The sequence below is a fragment of the Podarcis erhardii genome (assembly GCF_964252035.2).
Source record: "Podarcis erhardii genome assembly, chromosome: 2".
In the NCBI taxonomy this organism is placed as follows: domain Eukaryota; kingdom Metazoa; phylum Chordata; class Lepidosauria; order Squamata; family Lacertidae; genus Podarcis; species Podarcis erhardii.
In genome coordinates this window covers 115358912-115378579 of record NC_138498.1, presented here as the reverse complement: position 1 = coordinate 115378579, position 19668 = coordinate 115358912, and the positions used below count along the sequence as shown (strand labels likewise).

Below are 19668 nucleotides of genomic sequence, written 5' to 3'. Positions count from 1 at the left end.
TTTTAACAAGGGGTGGCGGGAATTGGAGTCACAGTTTCCCTACCCCTGGTTTAACCCATACCAATGGGTCTGCCATTCTCCTTATAGCTCATTGCCCAGAACTGGCCACAGCACACAGGTTGCGGTCAGACTTGTGTGGGGATATAATGGAAGTGAGCACTCGGTCACGGCATAATTTTGTGTCGTTCTTCTCTGTGTGTTCCAGCAGAACATGAGCAAAAGGGGGCTGATGCAGGGAAGAAAGAGTACAGGTGCTCTTGCTGTGAGAAAGTCTTCACCTGGAGATCCCACCTTGCCAGGCATGAGAGGACCCACACGGGAGAGAAGCTCTATCGCTGTGCCGTCTGCAAGAAGAGCTTTGGCCAAGCGTCGCACCTCGTCATCCACAAGAGAACCCACACAGGAGAGAAACCTTATAAATGTACCGCATGTGGGAAAACCTTCATCCAGAGCTCGGCACTTCTCAGGCACATGGTGCACCACACAAGCGAAAGAGGCCATAAGTGTCCGCACTGTGGGAAAAGCTTCAGGCGGAGGTCACAGCTTGTTAGGCACATGCCTAACCACATAGGCGAGAAACCATACAAATGTGCAGCTTGTGGGGAAACCTTTGTCCAGAGCTCAGCCTTTTTTAGGCACATGATGCATCACACTGAGGAAAATGGCTTCCAGTGTTCGCACTGTGGGAAAAGTTTCCAGTGGAGGTCACACCTTGTTAGGCACATGCCCATGTACACAGGTGAGAAACTCTACAAATGTTCGTGGTGTGAGAAAATCTTCACACAACTGTCCTATACATGAGAGAATCCACACGGGGGGAAAGCCATATTCATGCTCCACCTGTGGGAAAGAGTTCATTGCTAGAGCTCACCTTGTTGTACATGAGAGAAGCCATACAGGGAAGAAACCCTATAGTTGCTCCTCCTGCGCGAGAGGCTTCAGCAGCACGTCATGCCTTGCTAAACATCAGAGAATCCACACGGGCGAGAAGCCGTATAAATGTTCTCTCTGCGGGAAATGCTTTGGCCACACGTCGTCTCTCACCAAACATCAGAGAAGCCACACCGGGGAGAAGCCGTACCGATGCTCAGACTGTGGGAAAAGTTTTGTCGACAGCTCAAAGCTGGCGAGGCACAAGAGAACCCACGCAGAGGAGAGGCCCTACAAATGCACCGTCTGTGGGGAAAGTTTCAGGGAGAGCTACCACCTTATTAGACACGAGAGGAACCACGCGGGAGACAGGCCCTATCCGTGCTCAATCTGTGGGAAAAGCTTTGTTAACAAATGGCGCTGCAGTACGCACAAGAGAACCCACACAGGAGAGAAACCGTATCAGTGTGCGGTCTGTGGAAGAAGCTTCAGCGATCAATCCAATCTTCTTAATCATCAAAGAATCCACGCTGAAGCGAAACTGTATAGATGTGATATCTGTGGGAAATGCTTGAGTCGGTGAGAGCACCTTCTTAATCATTATAGAACCCACACTGGGGAAAAACCCTACAAATGTCTGGACTGTGACAAGAGCTTCATTCAACGAATTCAGCTTCTTGTTCATGTGAGAACCCACCACAGAGGAGAGATTAAATGAAATGTCAAGCCTCTTCCGCAACTAGGTCTGTGATACCTCAAGAACTCCCCCCCCCCGCCCAAACTTTAAGACCAGCCTCAGAGTTCTTGCATTTTACCCTGACTTTGTGGGAGGCAGGTGCAAGAGACCGGGCCTTTTTAGTGGTGGCACTCAGGGCCAGCTCCAGAGGGTGGCAAGATTGGGCATCTGCTAGGCCCCAGGACCAGAGGTCCCTCTGTGCTTAACAAATCTACTCTTTCTACTTTGCGCAGAGTATCCAAAAAGAACAGAACTCCCAGTTTGTATGTCCGTTCTCTCCAGATGAGGTGGGGAGCTCCTGGGGGGTATCGTTCTGAGGACACGCCCCCCCCAATCCTGGAGCCAGCACTGGTGGCACTGAAAGCGTGGCAATCCACAGTTCTTCCTCTCCTGTTTATTACGTGTGTTTTCATAGAATTGTAGAGTTGGAAGGGATCCCGGGGTCATCTAGTCCAACCCCCTGCAATGTAAGAATCTCAGCTAAAGTATCCATGACAGGTTGTCATCCAACCTCTGCTTAAAAACCCCTTAATGCTCCAGTTGTTTAAAGCATAATTAAATATCTAATGACCTACTACTTTTCTGGTACGAAGCTGGCGTAATGGTTAGAGTCTTGGACTAGGATCTGGGAGAGCAGGGTTCTAATCCCCGATCAGCCATGAAGCTCACTGGGTGACCGCGGTCCAGTCACCGTCTCTTAGCTTAACCTAACTCACAGGGTTGTTGTGAGGGTAAAATGGGGAGGAGCAACTCCTTGGAAGATAAAAGTGGTAGAGGTAGATAATTGTAATGGTTATAAGGGGTTGCTTGTGCGTAAGTTACCGCCATTGCTGGCTAGGTTGCCTGGTTAAACCTGTCTTGGCTGACAGCCCTTCACTCCGTGGCCATTCAGTCGCTCGCAGAATCCGTCAGTGGGCGTTTTTTGAACCTCTTCCAGCAAAGAAGTTGTTTGACGCCAAGTCTCCTCCTACTCTCCCTGCGCGGAAATCTTCTGCGCAGGGAGGGAGTGGGCAGAGGAGTGCCCGTGCTCTCCCCACTAGTTTCGGGCGAAGAGTCTTGGAGACCCCTCTCCGAATCCCCCATCTGCTCCCCTTCTCTACTGGTGTTGTGCTGATTTCCTTCCCCAGCCGATGAGCTTCCTCTCTCCCTGCTGGGCCCCTCTCCAGCATCGCTCGGGAGCCTTGCCTCCACCTCTGACTCTGATGTCAGTTCCCTGACAATAATTTATTACGGTCAAAGACCAGCTCACATAACATAACACAATAAAAACAGCGTTCATAAAGATAAAATATACAATCGGAGCAGATTGCAGTTAACAGCACATGAGTTAAAATTGAGATATATACATACACCTGTACAACTGAGATTTGGGCTACCATAAAAAATTGACCCTGGGGCACCCCAAAGGGCAACTTCAGCATTTCCCTAGTAAGCTATTTTATTCTAGAGGATGATCTGTGCCTACAAATCTGGGCGCAGAATCTGGCTACCAGCCAGGTCGTCTTATGATCTGTGCCTAAGAGGAGAGAATTCAGTTTAGACTCTTCAGCAAAGGGTCAATGGTGTCTCTATGAATCTCAAAATAAAAAGGACATCTAAAAAAATATATGTTCAAGGCTTCCTATTTCCCACAATGGGCAGGTGCAAAGTTTCTGTGCATATAGGACCCTTCCATAGGAGCCTTCCGGAGCCGGTGAGGGCAAGGCCGAGCTTCTAGCAAGAGTAAAAGCCCTTGCGTTTCTGGATGTGAGGAAATAGAGATACGCAGCTATAAAGGTGGTATATACCGGTAACTGAAATAGATAGTAATAGGGTAGCAAAAGGCAAGTGCTTGTAACCTTGTTTTTCCAAAGTTATCCAGACCGTTTGGATTTGCCACCAACAAGAATGGTCTCCCTTCAGTTAGCTTCAAAATATGTTTCAATTTCCACTTGCACCAGGTAAAAACCAGCAGAACACAGCTTTACTCTGAGGCACTTAGTGCTTGGGATACTGTATAATTGCTGTAATAATAAAATAAGGGCATTGACTGTATGAGGTTAGCCAGAGACCTTTTTTCTTCTTTATTATTTTTAAACCCAGGCAAGGTGGATATTCTAAAATAAAGAATGCTTACCAAAGGATAACGAAACGAAACAAAAACGTTAGTGAAATCTGTGGTGGTTCTGGATGGCCCAGAGCGCTGCCACGGCTCAGAATGTGTATTTTTCAAACTTTGGCTTGTGCAAATCATAGAATAGCAATGCAGGGATCTCGGTTACGGCATCGCTGACAGATGGCCATCCAACCTCTGTTTGGAAACCTCCAAGCGGCAGTGTCATGGCTGAAGGGTTGAGGTTTTAGACAATGCCATACTCGATGGGTAGGGGAGCAAGTGATATGAGCCTCTCATCCACCGTGGTAGATCGCAAGTCTATTTGATGAGCTTTGACTCTGAGAAGCTCTGATCATCCCTGGCAACAGAATCTCAACATAACAGGACCTCTCCCCTGGCCATGACGAAGTAACCAGTTTACACACTTGCGTGTGAAGCAGAATAGATGCTAATTTGAACATTATGCTATTGTTTTGAAGCAGGGGTTTCCAAAGCAGGCGGTATCGCTGAATCAAGTCCATCAGTTTTGTTGAATTTATTAAATACTTGAATTTGGATTTGGAATAAATGTGCAATTAATTGTTGCTGCTGTGAATTTTATTGTGCTTTTATTTGTCTTCCTTAGTGGGCTGTGCAAACCGCTATTATTAACAACGCTTTTTATACGGTTGGGGTGGGGTGGGGACCAGTGGGAACAAGTTTATAGAAGCGGGGGTGCGTGGGGCGGTGGTTCAAAAAAGTTTGGGAGCCAACTCTATGATTCTCTGATTCCATAAATGCAAATAAAATTTGGACTCCCAACTGCAGGTTGTATCGAGGGTGCATCTCCTAATCTACAATACACACCCCTTAGTGGTGGTATGGCCATATAGAAAATAATGTGTTTTATTTTGGCACATTCTTGTGACAAATCCCAATATAGGAGTTGTGGTTTTCTCTTGCAGCAACTGATCGAGACATTTTGATGCCTGAGCTGAAGCAGGAAGGGGTGCCCTCCCCACCATCACCCACTTTAAGGAGCACAGTATCCAAACTGGTCGTGCCATTATAGCTTCTGAGGCTGAGACGGGGTGGGTGGGAACTGTAGTACAAAATGAAGGCACAAGGTTGGCAGGTGTTACTGCATCTAGGGGTTGGGCTTGTCTTGCATCATGCAAGCAAAGCTCGGAATAGTCCGTTGTAGAGTCGGAAAGGACCCCAACAATCATAGCTTATGATCAGCAATGGTGGGAACTGTAACACAGTGAGATCTGGAATCTCAGTAGTAGTAATAATAATAAATAATAATAAATTTTATTTATACCCCGCCCTCCCCAGCCAAGACCAGGCTCAGGGCGGCTAACACCGAGTATAAAACAATTGATTAAAATACAACTTAAAAACAAGATTAAAGTACAGTACAACATTAAAATGCAGCCTTATTTCAGTAGAAACTCAAATAAAAAACTTTTGGGGGATGAAAACATCAAATCTTCACCAAGGCCAGCTATCCAGTAGTAGAAGTAGTAGTAGTAGTAATAATAATAATTTATTATTTATACCCCGCCCACTCAGCGGCTTCCAACAAAAGATTAAAAATACATTAAGACATCAGTCATTAAAAACTTCGCTGCCTTCAGATGTCTTGTTAATGTGAGATAGTTGTTCAGTGGTTTTCCATCGCTGGGTCTGCCTTTTTAAGACCCAGTCAGACAGGTGGCGATGAAGAAGAAGAAGAAGAAGAAGAAGAAGAAGAAGAAGAAGAAGAAGAAGAAGAAGAAGAAGAAATAATAATTCCCCTGAGCGGAGCTGCTCAGGCCACTAATCTCCCCCACTGTGACTGCCCTATTCAAACTACAGCAATGATTTCCAAATTTCCATTTACCCATGCAAATTTGTCTTTGCAAATCTGTGCCCTCTTTTGTCCTTCTCTTTCCTCCCAGTTGGGGGGGGGGGTGTTGCTGAATTTCCTCTTTGGCGATGCACAAATGCGGCCGCCCCCCCCCCTCGCTCCCCCGAACGCAACATCACAAAAGGCAAGTGTGGGCAAAGTAAGGGCACAAGAGGCTCTTCGCCGGTTGCGAGTGCGCATGCTCGTGCCAGGAGCGTGGGGGCACGTCCCTGTATCATAATAAGAGTTAGGGAAATTTTTCTCTCTCCTCTCTCCCCCCCCCCCCCGATTTGCAGTTTATTCAGTCTATCTGGCCTGTCTTCGTCGTCGTCCCTGTGACCTCTCCAAAAGGGGACCCCCGTTTGGCTTGAGCTGCTCGGAATTGCGCCGCAAACACCGCGATGTAAGGTACAGACTCCCCAAGCAAAAGCCCATTTTGCGCCCAGCTCTCAGCTGCCTGGGAAACTCGAGGGTGCATCAATTGAACAAGCTCCTTTCTGCAACAGTAAAACCCGCCCTATAGTGAAATTTGGAAAGGACCAGGGCAAAATGTACTGCATCTTAGGAGCCAGATTGGGGGTGGGGGGAGCCGTCCACATTCCTAGGGACTAGCGGCTAGGCTTCAAGTTCATCCCATTTCAGTATCAGCTTTTCTCTCTCTTGTCTGGCATTCCTCTCCCCCCGTTCCTTGCTTCCCCAGCTAAATTTAGGGGGCAGAGGAAACGAGACCTCTCCAATTGCACCCAAGGGGTGCAATCTGACACCTCGATTTTTAAAACTGTTCCTTCCTAAGGCTCCCGCACAATGTAGTTCTCCTTTGGGTAGGTCCTTTGGTCCCTAAAGGGGCATTGGACTGCATTTCCCATCAGGCCTCCCTCCCTCCCTCTCTCTCTTTCTCTCTTTCTTTCTTTCTCTCTCTCTCCAACCCACCCTCCGTGGTGCGGCAGGATTGTTGTAGGAATTTGCAAACTTCCTTTGTAACTTACCCCATCGTTCTGATTGGCGGAGCCAGCAGTCCCCGCCTCTCTAGGTGTGCAACGCGCAAAAAATAAATAAATATGAAAGTTGTGGTGCCTGAAGGAAGCCCTGAAATCCCAATTCTCTCTTGTTAGGAAAATCAGACCTTTCAAGCTGAGATCTTCCCCAGTTTGCCTCTGTATGCTGAAATTGCTTTAAATATGTCTTTATTGTTTTATCGTTTGTTTGCCACCCTGGGCTCATCAGGGAGGAAGGGTGGTATATATAAGTTTAATAAATTGTAGAAGTGGTGGAGTTGATAGGGGGTTTCTGCAGTCTTCCGTTGCACTGTTAAAGGCCATGGCTCTGTGGTGAAGCACAGAGCATCTCCCTGTGCTTCTTGTGGCATCTATGATTCTACACCTTGGAGGTCCCAAGTCGCAAGGTGGTTAGATTGGTCCAAACTAGGGCCAGGGCCTTTTCAGTACTGGCCCCGACTTGGTGGAACGCTCTGTCACAAGAGACTAGGGCCCTGTGGGACTTGACATCTTTCTGCAGGGCCTGCAAGACAGAGCTGTTCCACCTGGCCTTTGGTTTGGACTCAGTGTGACCCTTATGTTTCCCTCCCCTTATGGTTTGGATCTATGGGCTACTTTTAAAATGAGGCTGAATTTTAAATTATATTTTAACCTGTATTTTAAATTGGGGTTTTGTGTTGGGTTTTTTTGTAATTTTACTGGTGTTAGCCGCCCTGAGCCCGGTTCTGGCCAGGGAGGGCGGGATATAAATAAAAATTTATTATTATTATTATTCACCCAGGAAGGACAGGGGAAAGACTGAATCATAGAATTGTAGAGATGGAAGGGCCCCATCACCCAGGCCTAGCTAGGTAGATAAAAAAAGAAACATGACATTGGATAAGGCAGGCTTCTGATCTTCCAGCTGATTTGTAAAAAATAAGGCACAGAGATTAAGTTTCCTTTGAATCTCCTCCCCCAAACAATGCTTCATTTTGCTTTATGGTGAGAGCAGCCCAGACTCCAGGACTTCAAAAAATCATAAAAAGTCTCAGTGGGAGGTTCTCGGATGTCCACAAACCACTGGGTCATTACCATATAGCTTTTTATGAATGGCAGGCTCCAGTCCTGTACACACATTAACACATATATACTGCTTGATATTTTAAGTATAGTAAGCCTGCAATTTACATTACGTTTCAGGGATCAGGCTTGGGGGTGTCAAGCACATAAAACAAGGTCCAGTCTTCTGGGTCAGGAAAAGCCTGGGCAAAAAGCTAAGTCCTTGCAATATATCCCAAGTAACTGTTAATTATTTAACTCTAAGTTTGCATGCATTTGATTGCACCACACCATAGCTTGCTTCACAAACTATGGCTTACTGTAAACTAGAAAGTGTGGTGTTCATCTGTACTGTAAACTAGAAAGTGAGGTGAGGTAGGATTCAACAGAATCATAGAATTGTAGACTTGGAAGGGATCTCAAGAGTCATCTTAGCCCAACCCCCCTGTCCTTATTACAGTTGCTGGATGAGCACTTTTAGGATTTCTTTTTCCATTGCATTTTTCCTGTGTAAAAAGTTTTTTTAATCAATGATCAAGTTGTTCTGTATTCTGTAGATCTGTGAGTCGCTTTGAGCCATCTTGTGGAAAGTGATCAATAAATATAATTAATAATAATAATAATAAAACCAGCTAAGGTAATGCTTCTGAATCTTTTCACACTAGGGAATGTACAGGTCATGTTTGTGTTTCCTATATGTATCTGGCTGACCCCTGTGGAACAGAACGCAGGACTTGGACTCTCCTGGTACAATGCTGCAGCAGTCCCCTATTCTTTGCTCCTACAATCTGGTAATTCGGAGATATACTGTCACCGGCCCTGGAGGCTCCATTTGGCTTCTTCTAGTAGCACTGAGCCTCTTGGGCTTGCCGATCAGAAGGTTGGCGGTTCGAATCCCTGCAACAGAGTGAGCTCCCGTTGCTTGGTCCCTGCTCCTGCCAACCTAGCAGTTAGAAAGCACGTCAAAGTGCAAGTAGATAAATAGGTACCACCGCGGCAGGAAGGTAAACGGTGTTTCCGTGCGCTGCTCTGGTTCGCCAGAAGAGGCTTAGTTATGCTGGCCACATGACCCAGAAAAACTGTCTGCGGACAAATGCCAGCTCCCTCAGCCAGTAAAGCAAGATGAGCGCCGCAACCCCAGAGTCGTCTGCGGCTGGACTTAACTGTCAGGGGTTCTTTACCTTTAGTAGCTGCTGACAGACCTGGCCTCCAGCCTTTCAAACATTTCCTGGTCCCGTTGATAAGGCAATGCCTCCTTTCTCATTCTGAACTTGGGTGAGGGTCTGCTGCAGTTTTGCGCATCAGCTTCCGATTTCTCACCCGCAACACCATCCGCTCCTGTTAGGCTGCCGTCCCAGATGCAGACAAGGGTTGCGCTGGTCGGCTGAGAAGGCGGTGGGTTGTTGGGGGGAGAAGTCTTTGGGGCCGCCACAAATCACGCTCCTTGGCTGTTGGATGACCAGATGGTCCCCAGCTCCTGCCTTGGGACCGAGGAGAGGGGAGGAGTTTGCCCTCCGGAATCCTTTCTGCTCAGTCCGGCGGGGTTGAGCTTCCTATAGGGACAGAGGCAGAGCAAAGAGACAACAGATCTCCGGGAGGGGAAAGAAACCCCTCGATTCCCGAACTTATTTTGCATCCAGATTGGTGCGCGCTGTCCAGGACGCAGTGAGTGGATCTAGGCTGGATCAGTACTTTAGATGCGGGTGAGAAAGAAAGAAAGAAAGGCGAAGGAAAAGGAGGAGTTTGTTTTGTTTTGCCGTGGGAACAGAGGGTGCCAGCATGGAGCAAGGCAGCGAGAAGGGACTTGGGTAGGTGGGCAGGGAAATGGGAGAGCGGGGGCCTCGCCCTTCCTATTCCCAGCGACTCCATTGCGCCGGAGACAGGGCGCTCTTTCCGGCGCTGCGCAGGGACCACGTGCAACCCAGCCAGCGGGGCGAGTTCAGGGTGATGCTCTCTGCCTTTCTTTGGCTGCCAACCCATTTAAAGCACACCCCCCCCAAGAAGCCCGAGAGGTGTCCCTCACATAGCACAGTTCCCAGCATCTCGGCCAACTGCAGTTCCCAGGGTCCTTTTGTTTGTTTGGTGGGTGGCATGCGCTTTAAACGGACGGTGGGTGTGCACAGTCTTTGTGGGTCAAGGCGGAAGAGGGCTGCGGATGGATGGATAGCTGGGCGGTCCTTGCTGGGAACGTTTGGACCTGATGATCTCCAAGTGGGATGTGAGCTGTTTGTTGTTTTTGTTTACTAATGGAGAAGTGTGCATTTTGTTTACTAATGGAGAAGTGTACTAATGGAGAAGTATCTGAAGAAGTGTGCATGCACACGAAAGCTCATACCTAGAACTAACTTAGTTGGTCTTTAAGGTGCTACTGGAAGGAATTTTTTGTTTTGTACTAATGGAGAGACCGCCTTACGCCTTACACGGGGTCACTAAATTCTACGGGAGAGAAGTTCCGAAAATAGCAGAAGCAACTGGGAGCAGGGTTCCCACTGTGGCTGCTTCTGTTTTTGGGGAACACCCCTGGAGATGACAGGTGCCAACTATTTGTAGTTTCTGGAAACGATCGGAAACATTTTTGTCTCGACAAGCTTTCGCAGCTAGATATAGATATGGATATATATGGTCTCTGCCTTGGGTGTTTATTTGTCTTCTTTTTAAACCTATTTTAGGTTGCTTTCATTATATGCTTGTAAATTGCCCTAAGGTTTATGCAAAAGGCAATTCATGCAGTAATAAAAGAAATGTATTTTATTAACTGAGGTGATATAGGCATCCCATAACATCAGCTCACGAAGCAAATTCCGCTAAAAGAATACAATGTATAAAATGCTGAAGGGTGTTATAGACTAAAGGCACAATCAAAATACAGATTTATATATTTTTTATGCTAAGTCAGGGATGAGAAAGCTATAGCCGTTGGCATGTTTTTGGACTGTAATGCTCATCATCCCTCACCAGTGAGGGGACTTATTTCAATAAATGAACTCTTATAGCCCATGGCGACTGCAGCTTGTATTTAGCTCTGTGGCTCTTGTTTTCCTCAGCTGGGTTTTATCTGATCCTGGGGATTTGAGTTGCACCATGCCAATACAGTGGTACCTCAGGTTACATACGCTTCAGGTTACATACACTTCAGGTTACACACTCCGCTAACCCAGAAATAGTGCTTCAGGTTAAGAACTTTGCTTCAGGATGAGAACAGAAATTGTGCTCCGGCGACACGCAGCAGCAGGAGGCCCAATTAGCTAAAGTGGTACTTCAGGTTAAGAACAGTTTCAGGTTAAGTACGGACCTCCGGAACGAATTAAGTACTTCAACTGAGGTACCACTATACTGGTCATTGATGGAAATAAAGAGAGTGATTGATTGCATTATGCCTGCAATTTTAAGCATTATCTTATAAGCAAATAAGGTGGTGTCCAGCTAACATGCCCCACAGCGAAAGGATTTCTGCTTGTACAAGGGGACTCCCCCCCCCCATTCTTCCCCCTCCCCAGATTTGCTCAGGAGGGTTGGGGAGTAAACCCTTGTAACAGTTTTGAGGAGGCGAGGAGAAGAGGGGAGTTCTGTTGGACAAGCAGAAACCCTTGTGCTGACAGGCGTACTTAGCGCTAAGTCTCAAACAACCCATGGCAAACACATTCTCCAAATGTGGATCCTTATGTAGCCAAAACAGCAGCATCTACAGTGGTACCTTGGGTTAAGTACTTAATTCGTTTTGTAGGTCTGTTCTTAACCTGAAACTGTTCTTAACCTGAAGCACCACTTTAGCTAATGGGGCCTCCTGCTGCCGCCGTGCCACCGGAGCACGATTTCTGTTCTCATCCTGAAGCAAAGTTTTTAACCTGAGGCACTATTTCTGGGTTAGCGGAGTCTGTAACCTGAAGCGTATGTAACCTGACGTACCACTGTACACTCAAGGGGGAGGTTTTCAGCCAACTTGGGTGAACACCAAGGTTTTCAGAAGCACAAAATAAATTTTACGAGGTGGGAACTTGGAGAAAGGGACTTGCTGGAATCTAAGAAATGAGTCATTTTTTTTCTGCCCAGTATTTCATGGAAAGAGTTCACTTCTTAAATAAAGGGAGGACTCCTCAAATTTGTAGTTCTCAAATTAATGCCCTTAAATGATGCCATGAAAGGAACACATGAAGCTGCCTCGGGAGAAGATATTTGGCCCACCCATCTGCACATTGCTTTTGCTGCCAGTGATCATATAGGGTCTGTGGGTCACTATGTCTTTCCTTCGAAACATTGTTAGCAGCCCACAGACATACAGTACACAATGTCAGTGTTTCTGTTTTAATGTTTTGCTAGATTTTTATTGTATTTTGATATTGGGTATTGATTTCTTTGCTTGTGCTCATTTGTGTACAGTGGTACCTTGGGTTACAGACGCTTCAGGTTACAGACTCCGCTAATCCAGAAATAGTACCTTGGGTTAAGAACTTTGCTTCAGGATGAGAACAGAAATCGCGCAGTGGCGGCAGCGGGAGGCCCCCTTAGCTAAAGTGGTACCTCAGGTTAAGAACAGTTTCAGGTTAAGAATGGACCTCCAGAACAAATTAGGTTCTTAACCTGAGGTACCACTGTAAACTGCTTGGGGCTTCTGTTCCATTAAGTGTTATATAAGTTATTAAAATGAAATGAAATTAAGGCCCTCCCACAAACACCTCAATGAGGACTTAGCGTGTTCCATGGAACGCTGACTGTTGTTGGGAATGGAATGGAGAATCCTGGGAAAGAGATTGGCAGCTTGGCTAGAACCTTGAATAGGAGCGCTCCACATTGCCAAATTGTTGCTTTTTACTTTGATAATCTCATTTGCCTCCAGCCATAGCAGATTTCCCAAACAAAGATACACAGAGCTCAGATGTGATCTCAAACCGTTTTCTTTAGGTTCCTATGAATGTGTTAGCCCAATGGCATGGCTGCTTGCTTTCTGCACTGCTTAGCTACTGTAAGCAGTGTTTGAAATTAGCCAGGCGCCGGGCGCATTTTGCACCAGGCTTTTCACCACTCGTAACCAGGTGAAGATGCCTGGGCGTCAGGATTACGCCTGACACTCCCCCATCTGGGGATGATGATGATGATGATGATGATGATGATGATGATGATAATAATAATAATAATAATAATAATAATAATAATAATAATAATTTATTATTTATACCTCACCCATCTGGCTGAGTTTCCCCAGCCACTCTGGGCGGCTTCCAATCAAGTGTTAAAAACAATACAGCATTAAATATTAAAAACTTCCCTAAATTGTGGGTAGATTGAGTTAGTGTAATGAAATAGGCTGAGTCAGGAACAGTTAGGGGCTAGGCAGACAAGTAAACACCTGAGAGGTGGTTAGTGAGTGAGAGCAGGTAGTGAAAGTTATAGGTCTAGATAGGCACCCCATGAATGTAATTGACTGATACTGTTTGTGAAACAACCACACACTTTTTAAACTGCAATAAATAAACAAAAGTTTATGTTTCAATTTAACCCTGACTGGACTCAGTATTGTCCCAGGCAGGGCCTGGGTGGTGGCAGCAAGAAATAAAATAGTGGCACAGGGATCAATAGACGGTGAAACAATTCAGTCTACCTTGGATCTGGGCTGTTTTCACACACTACATACCCCCACCCTGTAGAATTCTATCAGTTATATTTTATCCGCAAAAGCAGAATGGATTTCTCGAACCAAGTGGCTTTTTCTGTGCAGCCTGAGCAGTCACCACTAAGAAAAAGATACTTTCCCAAAAAGACCTGAAGCTTTTCTACTGGGATTGATTGGAAAGGAAAGCGGGAAAAAAGATAAAAACCTCTCTTTATATACTACGACAGCAGCCAGAAATATATTAGCTCAGAATTGGAAAACAGACATAGTACCGAATATAATGGACTGGCAGGTTAAAATGATGGACTACACAGAACTGGCCAGACTATCAGGAAAATTAAGAGATCAGGACGAGCAGAAGTTTCAAGAAAATTGGAGTAAATATTTGATGTATATAAGAAACAATTGTAAATCTTTGAAGACATTGGTAGGGTTGGAATAACTCTTACAGTGTGTAGTTGATAATATGATATATAAAGTACGTGACATTAGAATTTTATTTGATACTTACCAAAGAAATGGAGGGAACTCAGAGGCATGATAGAGCCTAAGTTAAATATGTAACCTATATACGGTATGTGTATTTTATGAATGTATGTATGTTTACTGAAAATCAAGAAAAATTTAATTTGCAAAAAAGAAAAGAAAAAGAGGTCGGAATAGGCCAATATATATGTGGACTGTCCCTGGATCTAGAGGTTTTTCTTCTTTAAGTTCTCAACGCTGTAGAGCCCTAGGTCAAGGTTGTCATCTGAACTAGCCAGATGTTTAACTGGGAATCCATCACAATCCGTCCATCATTTGGAAAATAAGACTTTAGCACCGTCTTGCCCCATAATGGCAACTGGACATTCCGTTTTGGTGACCTCCACCTTGGAGCCATTTGGCGCCCAGCTTATATATCTGAGTTTCTAACGCTGTGTAAGTGTGCCTGGTGTGAGCTAGACCCCATTTTAACCCTGCATGCAAAGCTGGTTGAAAATCAGGCGTCGCACAATGCCTGACCGGACAGCAATGTTGTCTTTCAGATGCCAGTGAATTTCAAAGAGGTTGCGGTGCATTTCCCCGGCGATCAAGGGCCTCTGCTGGATCCAGATCAAAGAATCCTGCACAACAGCATCATGCCGGAGAACGATGGGAATGTGGCCTTTCTGGGTAAAGAGCCCTTCATCCTTTCTCAGTAGATATCTGGGTAGTCTTAGATGTATAATTGCTTCTGTTTGCAACGTTCAGTGGTGTGTGTGTTTGTGTTGATGCTTAAAGGTCGTGGTCGACTCTGGGGTTGCGGCGCTCATCTCGCTTTATTGGTGTACAGCTTCCAGGTCATGTGGCCAGCATGACTAAGCCGCTTCTGGCGAACCAGAGCAGCACACGGAAACGCCGTTTACCTTCCTTCCGGAGCGGTACCTATTTATCTACTTGCACTTTGACGTGCTTTCAAACTGCTAGGTTGGCAGGAGCAGGGACCGAGCAACGGGAGCTCACCCTGTCGCGGGGATTTGAACCGCCGACCTTCAGATCGGCAAGTTCTAGGCTCTGTGGTTTAACCCACAGCGCCACCTGCATCCCATGTTGATGCTTAGGGCAGCCAAAATGGCACTGCCTGCAAACAAGGAGGAGCTATTGGCAGGCTCAGGGGACCCCCAAGACTTGCAGAGAAAAAGGCATTGGGGGTAGGTAAACTGAGGAGGGGACCCCAAAACAACCCAGTGAGAATGCTTATTGTTTGAGGTGGGGGTGGGGACATCTCGGGTGGGCGGGGCCAGAGGCAAAGGTGGACTCAGCAATAGATGTAAATTTTGCCTTTGTGCCATAGGCAATAGTCCCACACCCCACCCTTGTCTTCTAGCCAGGCAACCAAGAGACGTTATCAGAGTTTAAGGACACAAAATGCTTGATGAGTGTGTGAAGGGAGGGGAAGTTGCTGGGGAGGGTCCTGAGGGCCAGATAGAAAGGCTTGGAGGGCCACATTTGATCTCCGGAGGCCCAGGGTTCCCCATCCCCTAGATACATCTTGCCTTCTGTAATCATAGGAACGCAGGTGTCAAATGTCACTTTTCTAGATTTATTTTATATTTCTATAATGATGTTCCAGCCTTGTTTTCTCATAAGAGACTATCAAACTACAGTGCTACCTCGGGTTACATACGCTTCCGGTTACAGACTCCGCTAACCCAGAAATAGTGCTTCAGGTTAAGAACTTTGTTTCAGGATGAGAACAGAAATCGTGCTCCGGCGGCGCGGCAGCAGCAGGAGGCCCCATTAGCTAAAGCGGTGCTTCATGTTAAGAACAGTTTCAGGTTAAGTGCGGGCCTCCGGAACGAATTAAGTACTTAACCTGAGGTACCACTGTACTTGGTCAGTGCTCAGCTATAATGTGGTCCAAGGCACCTGTGTTATCACAGAAGTATCCATGGGGCCTTTCATGGCTCTTACTTAAAACCCAGCGCATGAAATGTGCCTTGCAGTAGCAGCCAGCACTCTTTGGGAAGCAAGCCAGGACAGTTTATGAACAGAAGGTGCTAAACGGCCCCACTAGGAGTTGCCTGGGTGACTCAGAAAGTGATCTGTGCCATTTTGTGCGTATTTACTTGAATGTAACTCCCACTGAGTTCACTGAGGCTTATTCCCAGCAAAGTATGGGGTGTGTGTGTGTGTGATTGCAGCCTTATTGTGACATGAGCTTTCAAAAGCCACAGCAGTATCCTCCCGACTCATTTCTGCTGTCCTCTTCTTTTAATTTGATTTTATTGGCTTCCTACTACAAAAGCAATTACAAAACATTTGCGAAACATTTTGCTAACTTTAGGCAAAGTACAATTTTTAGAAAAAGAAGAACCGGATCTCGAGAGGGTATAATACAAATGGTGTGTTTTTGTCAGCCCATAATAATAGCATGAGGGACAAGGGTGGTGCTGTGGGTTAAACCACAGAGCCTAGGACTTGCCGATCAGAAGGTTGGCGGTTCGAATCAGAAGGTTGGCGGTGCTCCTGCCAACTTAGCAGTTCGAAAGTGCAAGTAGATAAATAGGTACCGCTCCAATGGGAAGGTAAACGGCGTTTCCGTGCGCTGCTCTGGTTCGCCAGAAGTGGCTTAGTCATGCTGGCCACATGACCCGGAAGCTGTACGCCGGCTCCCTCGGCCAATAAAGCGAGATGAGCGCCACAGCCTCATAGTCGGCCATGACTGGACCTAATGGTCAGGGGTCTCTTTACCTTTAATAATAGGATAGACAGGTTGGACCAGGCAAATAGTTTTGTTTTAAGTTTTCGCCAATAACTGAAATATGTTTGTTTACTTTTGGAGACATTCCACTAGTTATAAACCATTCAGTTATTTCCCCCCAAAATCTCCTGACTCATTTCTGAATAAGCATCAGGTCATGATTATCTGTTTCTTCTAACAGGTGATGGGCAGGCAGATGCGAACGAAGAGGATATGCAGATGCAAAGTTCTGAGCAAGACAAACCAACGGGGCCATCACCGGGATTAGCAGGAGCAGTTTCCCAGTGCCTTGAGAGAAAAGAGACGGTGCTAAATCATCGCAGGGCTGAGAGGCAGCTGGACCACCACCTATCAAGGAGAACGGCTATTGCCATTCCTAGTGGGGGTGGCCCCCAGGATCTCCGCAAAGGCCCAGCACGGAAGCGAAAACGCAGGTCTCAGGGCCCAAGGACGTGCAATGAATGTGGGAAGACCTTCGCTCAGGCCTCGAACCTTCTGGCACATAAACGAATCCACACAGGCGAGAAGCCATATAAATGTGTGCACTGTGGGAAAAGCTTCACCGAGCGGTCCAATCGTAACAGGCACCAGAGGACTCATTCCGGAGAGAAACCGTATCAGTGTGTCGACTGCGGGAAAAGTTTTAGCTTCCGATCGGACCTTATTAGACACGGGATTACCCATACAGGAGAGAGACCATATAAATGTTCAGACTGTGGGAAAAGCTTCAGTCACGCCTCCACTCTGATTAGACATGAGAATATCCATACAGGAGAAAAGCCCTATTCCTGTACAGACTGTGGGAAAAGCTTCACGCAGAGCTCATCCCTTCTAGCACATAAGAGACTCCACACAGGAGAGACGCCTTTCCTGTGCCCGGTTTGCGGGGAGAGCTTTAACTGGAAGTCGCACCTTGTCACACATAAGAGAACCCACACAGGGGAGAGACCATACAAGTGTGCAAAGTGTGGGAAGAGCTTCATCGAGAAGTCGAAACTGAATAGACACCAGAGAACCCATCTGGAAAAAGAACTTTACGAATGCGCAGAGTGTGGGAGGGTTTTTAGCATCCGTTCCAACCTCCTTCGGCACGAGACCGCCCACAGAGGAGAGAAATCGTTTACGTGCTTCAGCTGTGGGAAAAGCTTCAACCAGTCGTCAAAGCTGATGAGGCACGAGAGGATCCACACGGGAGAGAAACCCTACTCCTGCGCCGACTGCGGGAAAAGTTTCAGCCAGACCTCTGAGCTCCTCCGACACGAGAGGATCCACACGGGAGAGAAGCCATATAAATGCGCCATCTGTGGGAAGTGCTTCAACCGGAGGTCACACCTGAACACCCATGGGGCGACCCACGTCGGAGGCCAGCCTTACAAATGGCCAGACAACGGAGCGAGCTACGAAAACGGTTCCCTCCTTGTGGCAAACGTGAATCCGCCTGAACAGTTCTATGTGGGGAACCAGTCCTATAAATGCTTAGAGGGCGAGAAGGACTATGGTTGTGGCTCCCTCCTCGTCGCAGGCATGAATTCGCACGGGCAAGCACATATAGAAGGCCAGCTGTACGAATGGCCAAACACGGAGACCAGCTACAGTCACTGCTCCCTTCTCATTACTAGCGTCAGTCCACAAGAAGGAATCCATGCGCAGGAACAGACATACAGGTGCGCGGACAACGACACGAGCTGCAGCCGCAGTGGCCCGTTTTATCTAACCAGCGCAAATGTCCATGAGGGGATCGTTGCGGGAGGTCAAGCATATATATGTCGGAGTGGCAATGAAGAAAGCCACAAGGGTCCCTCGCTCCTTACAACGGACGCGGGCAACCAGAGAGAAGAGAAGGTGTTTAAGTGTTCTGAGTGCGGGAAGTGCTTTAACTGGAAGTCGCACTTTGTTAGGCACAAGAGAATCCATACGGGAGAAAAGCCGTACTGCTGTCCAGACTGTGGGAAAAGCTTCAATCGGAGGTCGCACCTTGTCAGGCATGGGAGGACTCACGCAGGACTGAGGCCGTATGCTGAAGAGGAAACTTTGGTTCAGAATCTGGCCATCTCGAACCCAAGTGAATCTGTGCCTGAGGGAAATGGTATAAACACACAGCCTTCTCACGTTGCATTACAGACCGGTGAAGTCATGCGGGAGACAAACCTTATGAATATTCTGTGACATAGCTTATTGCACATTAAAGAACCCAGATGGGGAGGAAACCTATGGCAGGGGAACTTCCCTTTGTGCATCATTTCTTCCTAGACACAGGATACACACACAGGGGAAACCACAGTGAAATTAGTCTACACCAAGGGTGGAAGAGGTGGTTAAGGTATTCCTAGACTGCTAGTACTTAAGTTGCCCATGAGAGGACCATATGATTGTTTGAGCATCTGGCTGTGTGATTGACTCCAGCACATGCACACCCTATGTAAATACGGCACTATACTGCACAAGCATGTGTGATCTTTGCGTACAGTGGTACCTCGGGTTACACACGCTTCAGGTTACATACGCTTCAGGTTAAAGACTCCGCTAACCCAGAAATAGTGCTTCAAGTTAAGAACTTTGCTTCAGGATGAGAACAGAAATCGTGCTCCGGCGGCGCAGCAGCAGCAGGAGGCCACCTTAGCTAAAGTGGTACCTCAGGTTAAAAACAGTTTCAGGTTAAGAATGGACTCCGGAACGAATTAACCCGAGCTACCACTGTATAGAGTTATTGCAAATGCAACTCCTGCTCAGAGTAGACCCAGTGAAATTAAGACACCTAAGTTAGGACTGTCCATCAGTTTCAATAGGTCTGTATCAAGTAGGACTGGCACTAATTACAACTCATAATAATGTACCTCCTGTGTTAAAAGCCTTTCTGTGTACCAAGCGGATAATGTGTTAACTGACCTGTGTGGTTCAGGGATAGTGAATCTGCAGCCTTCTGAATGTTATATCCACAAACATTCTTATAAATCATTTCACTTTTATTTACATAAATCCCTTTGCATTAGGCACATTCACACACACATTACATTGAACCACTAACAGGACAGTTGCTAAACTGTTTCCCTCCCCACCCCAGACAGCTAAGTATATTGTGAAATGGGGAATAATGGGTATGGAAAATGGTATTTTTATGCCCATTTCCATCTATTATTCTTGCAATATTTCTGCTCGCTCTGCCAAGGACATAAAAATGCTGCTTGTAGTTCGCTTCTTTTGTAGTGTTAATGATTTTCTGCATTCCT

At 46.6% G+C, this 19668-nt stretch overlaps 2 protein-coding genes across 6 annotated transcripts in view; one reads left to right on the top strand and one right to left on the bottom strand.

Moving 5' to 3' along the window:
- Window positions 1–19668, bottom strand: part of LOC309336753 (uncharacterized protein) — a 238396-nt gene that overhangs the window by 142962 nt on the left and 75766 nt on the right. The gene's annotated exons all lie outside the window — the stretch shown is intronic.
- LOC309336625 (uncharacterized protein) lies at window positions 69–19102 on the top strand. 5 transcript variants are annotated; one of them, XM_081852678.1, is made up of 3 exons: window positions 69–739; window positions 14244–14370; window positions 16623–19102. In XM_081852678.1, exons 1-3 carry the CDS (start codon window positions 662–664, stop codon window positions 18605–18607), a joined length of 2190 nt encoding a protein of 729 aa, XP_081708804.1. In that variant the 5' UTR covers window positions 69–661; the 3' UTR covers window positions 18608–19102. The 5 variants fall into 5 exon arrangements, with proteins under 5 accessions (XP_081708804.1, XP_081708808.1, XP_081708806.1 ...); XM_081852682.1 differs by lacking the exon at window positions 69–739 and adding an exon at window positions 5492–5974; XM_081852680.1 differs by lacking the exon at window positions 69–739 and adding an exon at window positions 5492–5979.

Bases quoted from the DNA above. Each gene is read 5' to 3' on its own strand.
- LOC309336625 (XM_081852678.1), top strand. From the start codon at position 662: ATGGCTTCCAGTGTTCGCACTGTGGGAAAAGTTTCCAGTGGAGGTCAC. The intron at 740-14,243 runs GTGAGAAACTCT...GTTGTCTTTCAG, and splicing joins GCACATGCCCATGTACACAG to ATGCCAGTGAATTTCAAAGA. The intron at 14,371-16,622 runs GTAAAGAGCCCT...TTCTTCTAACAG, and splicing joins TGGGAATGTGGCCTTTCTGG to GTGATGGGCAGGCAGATGCG.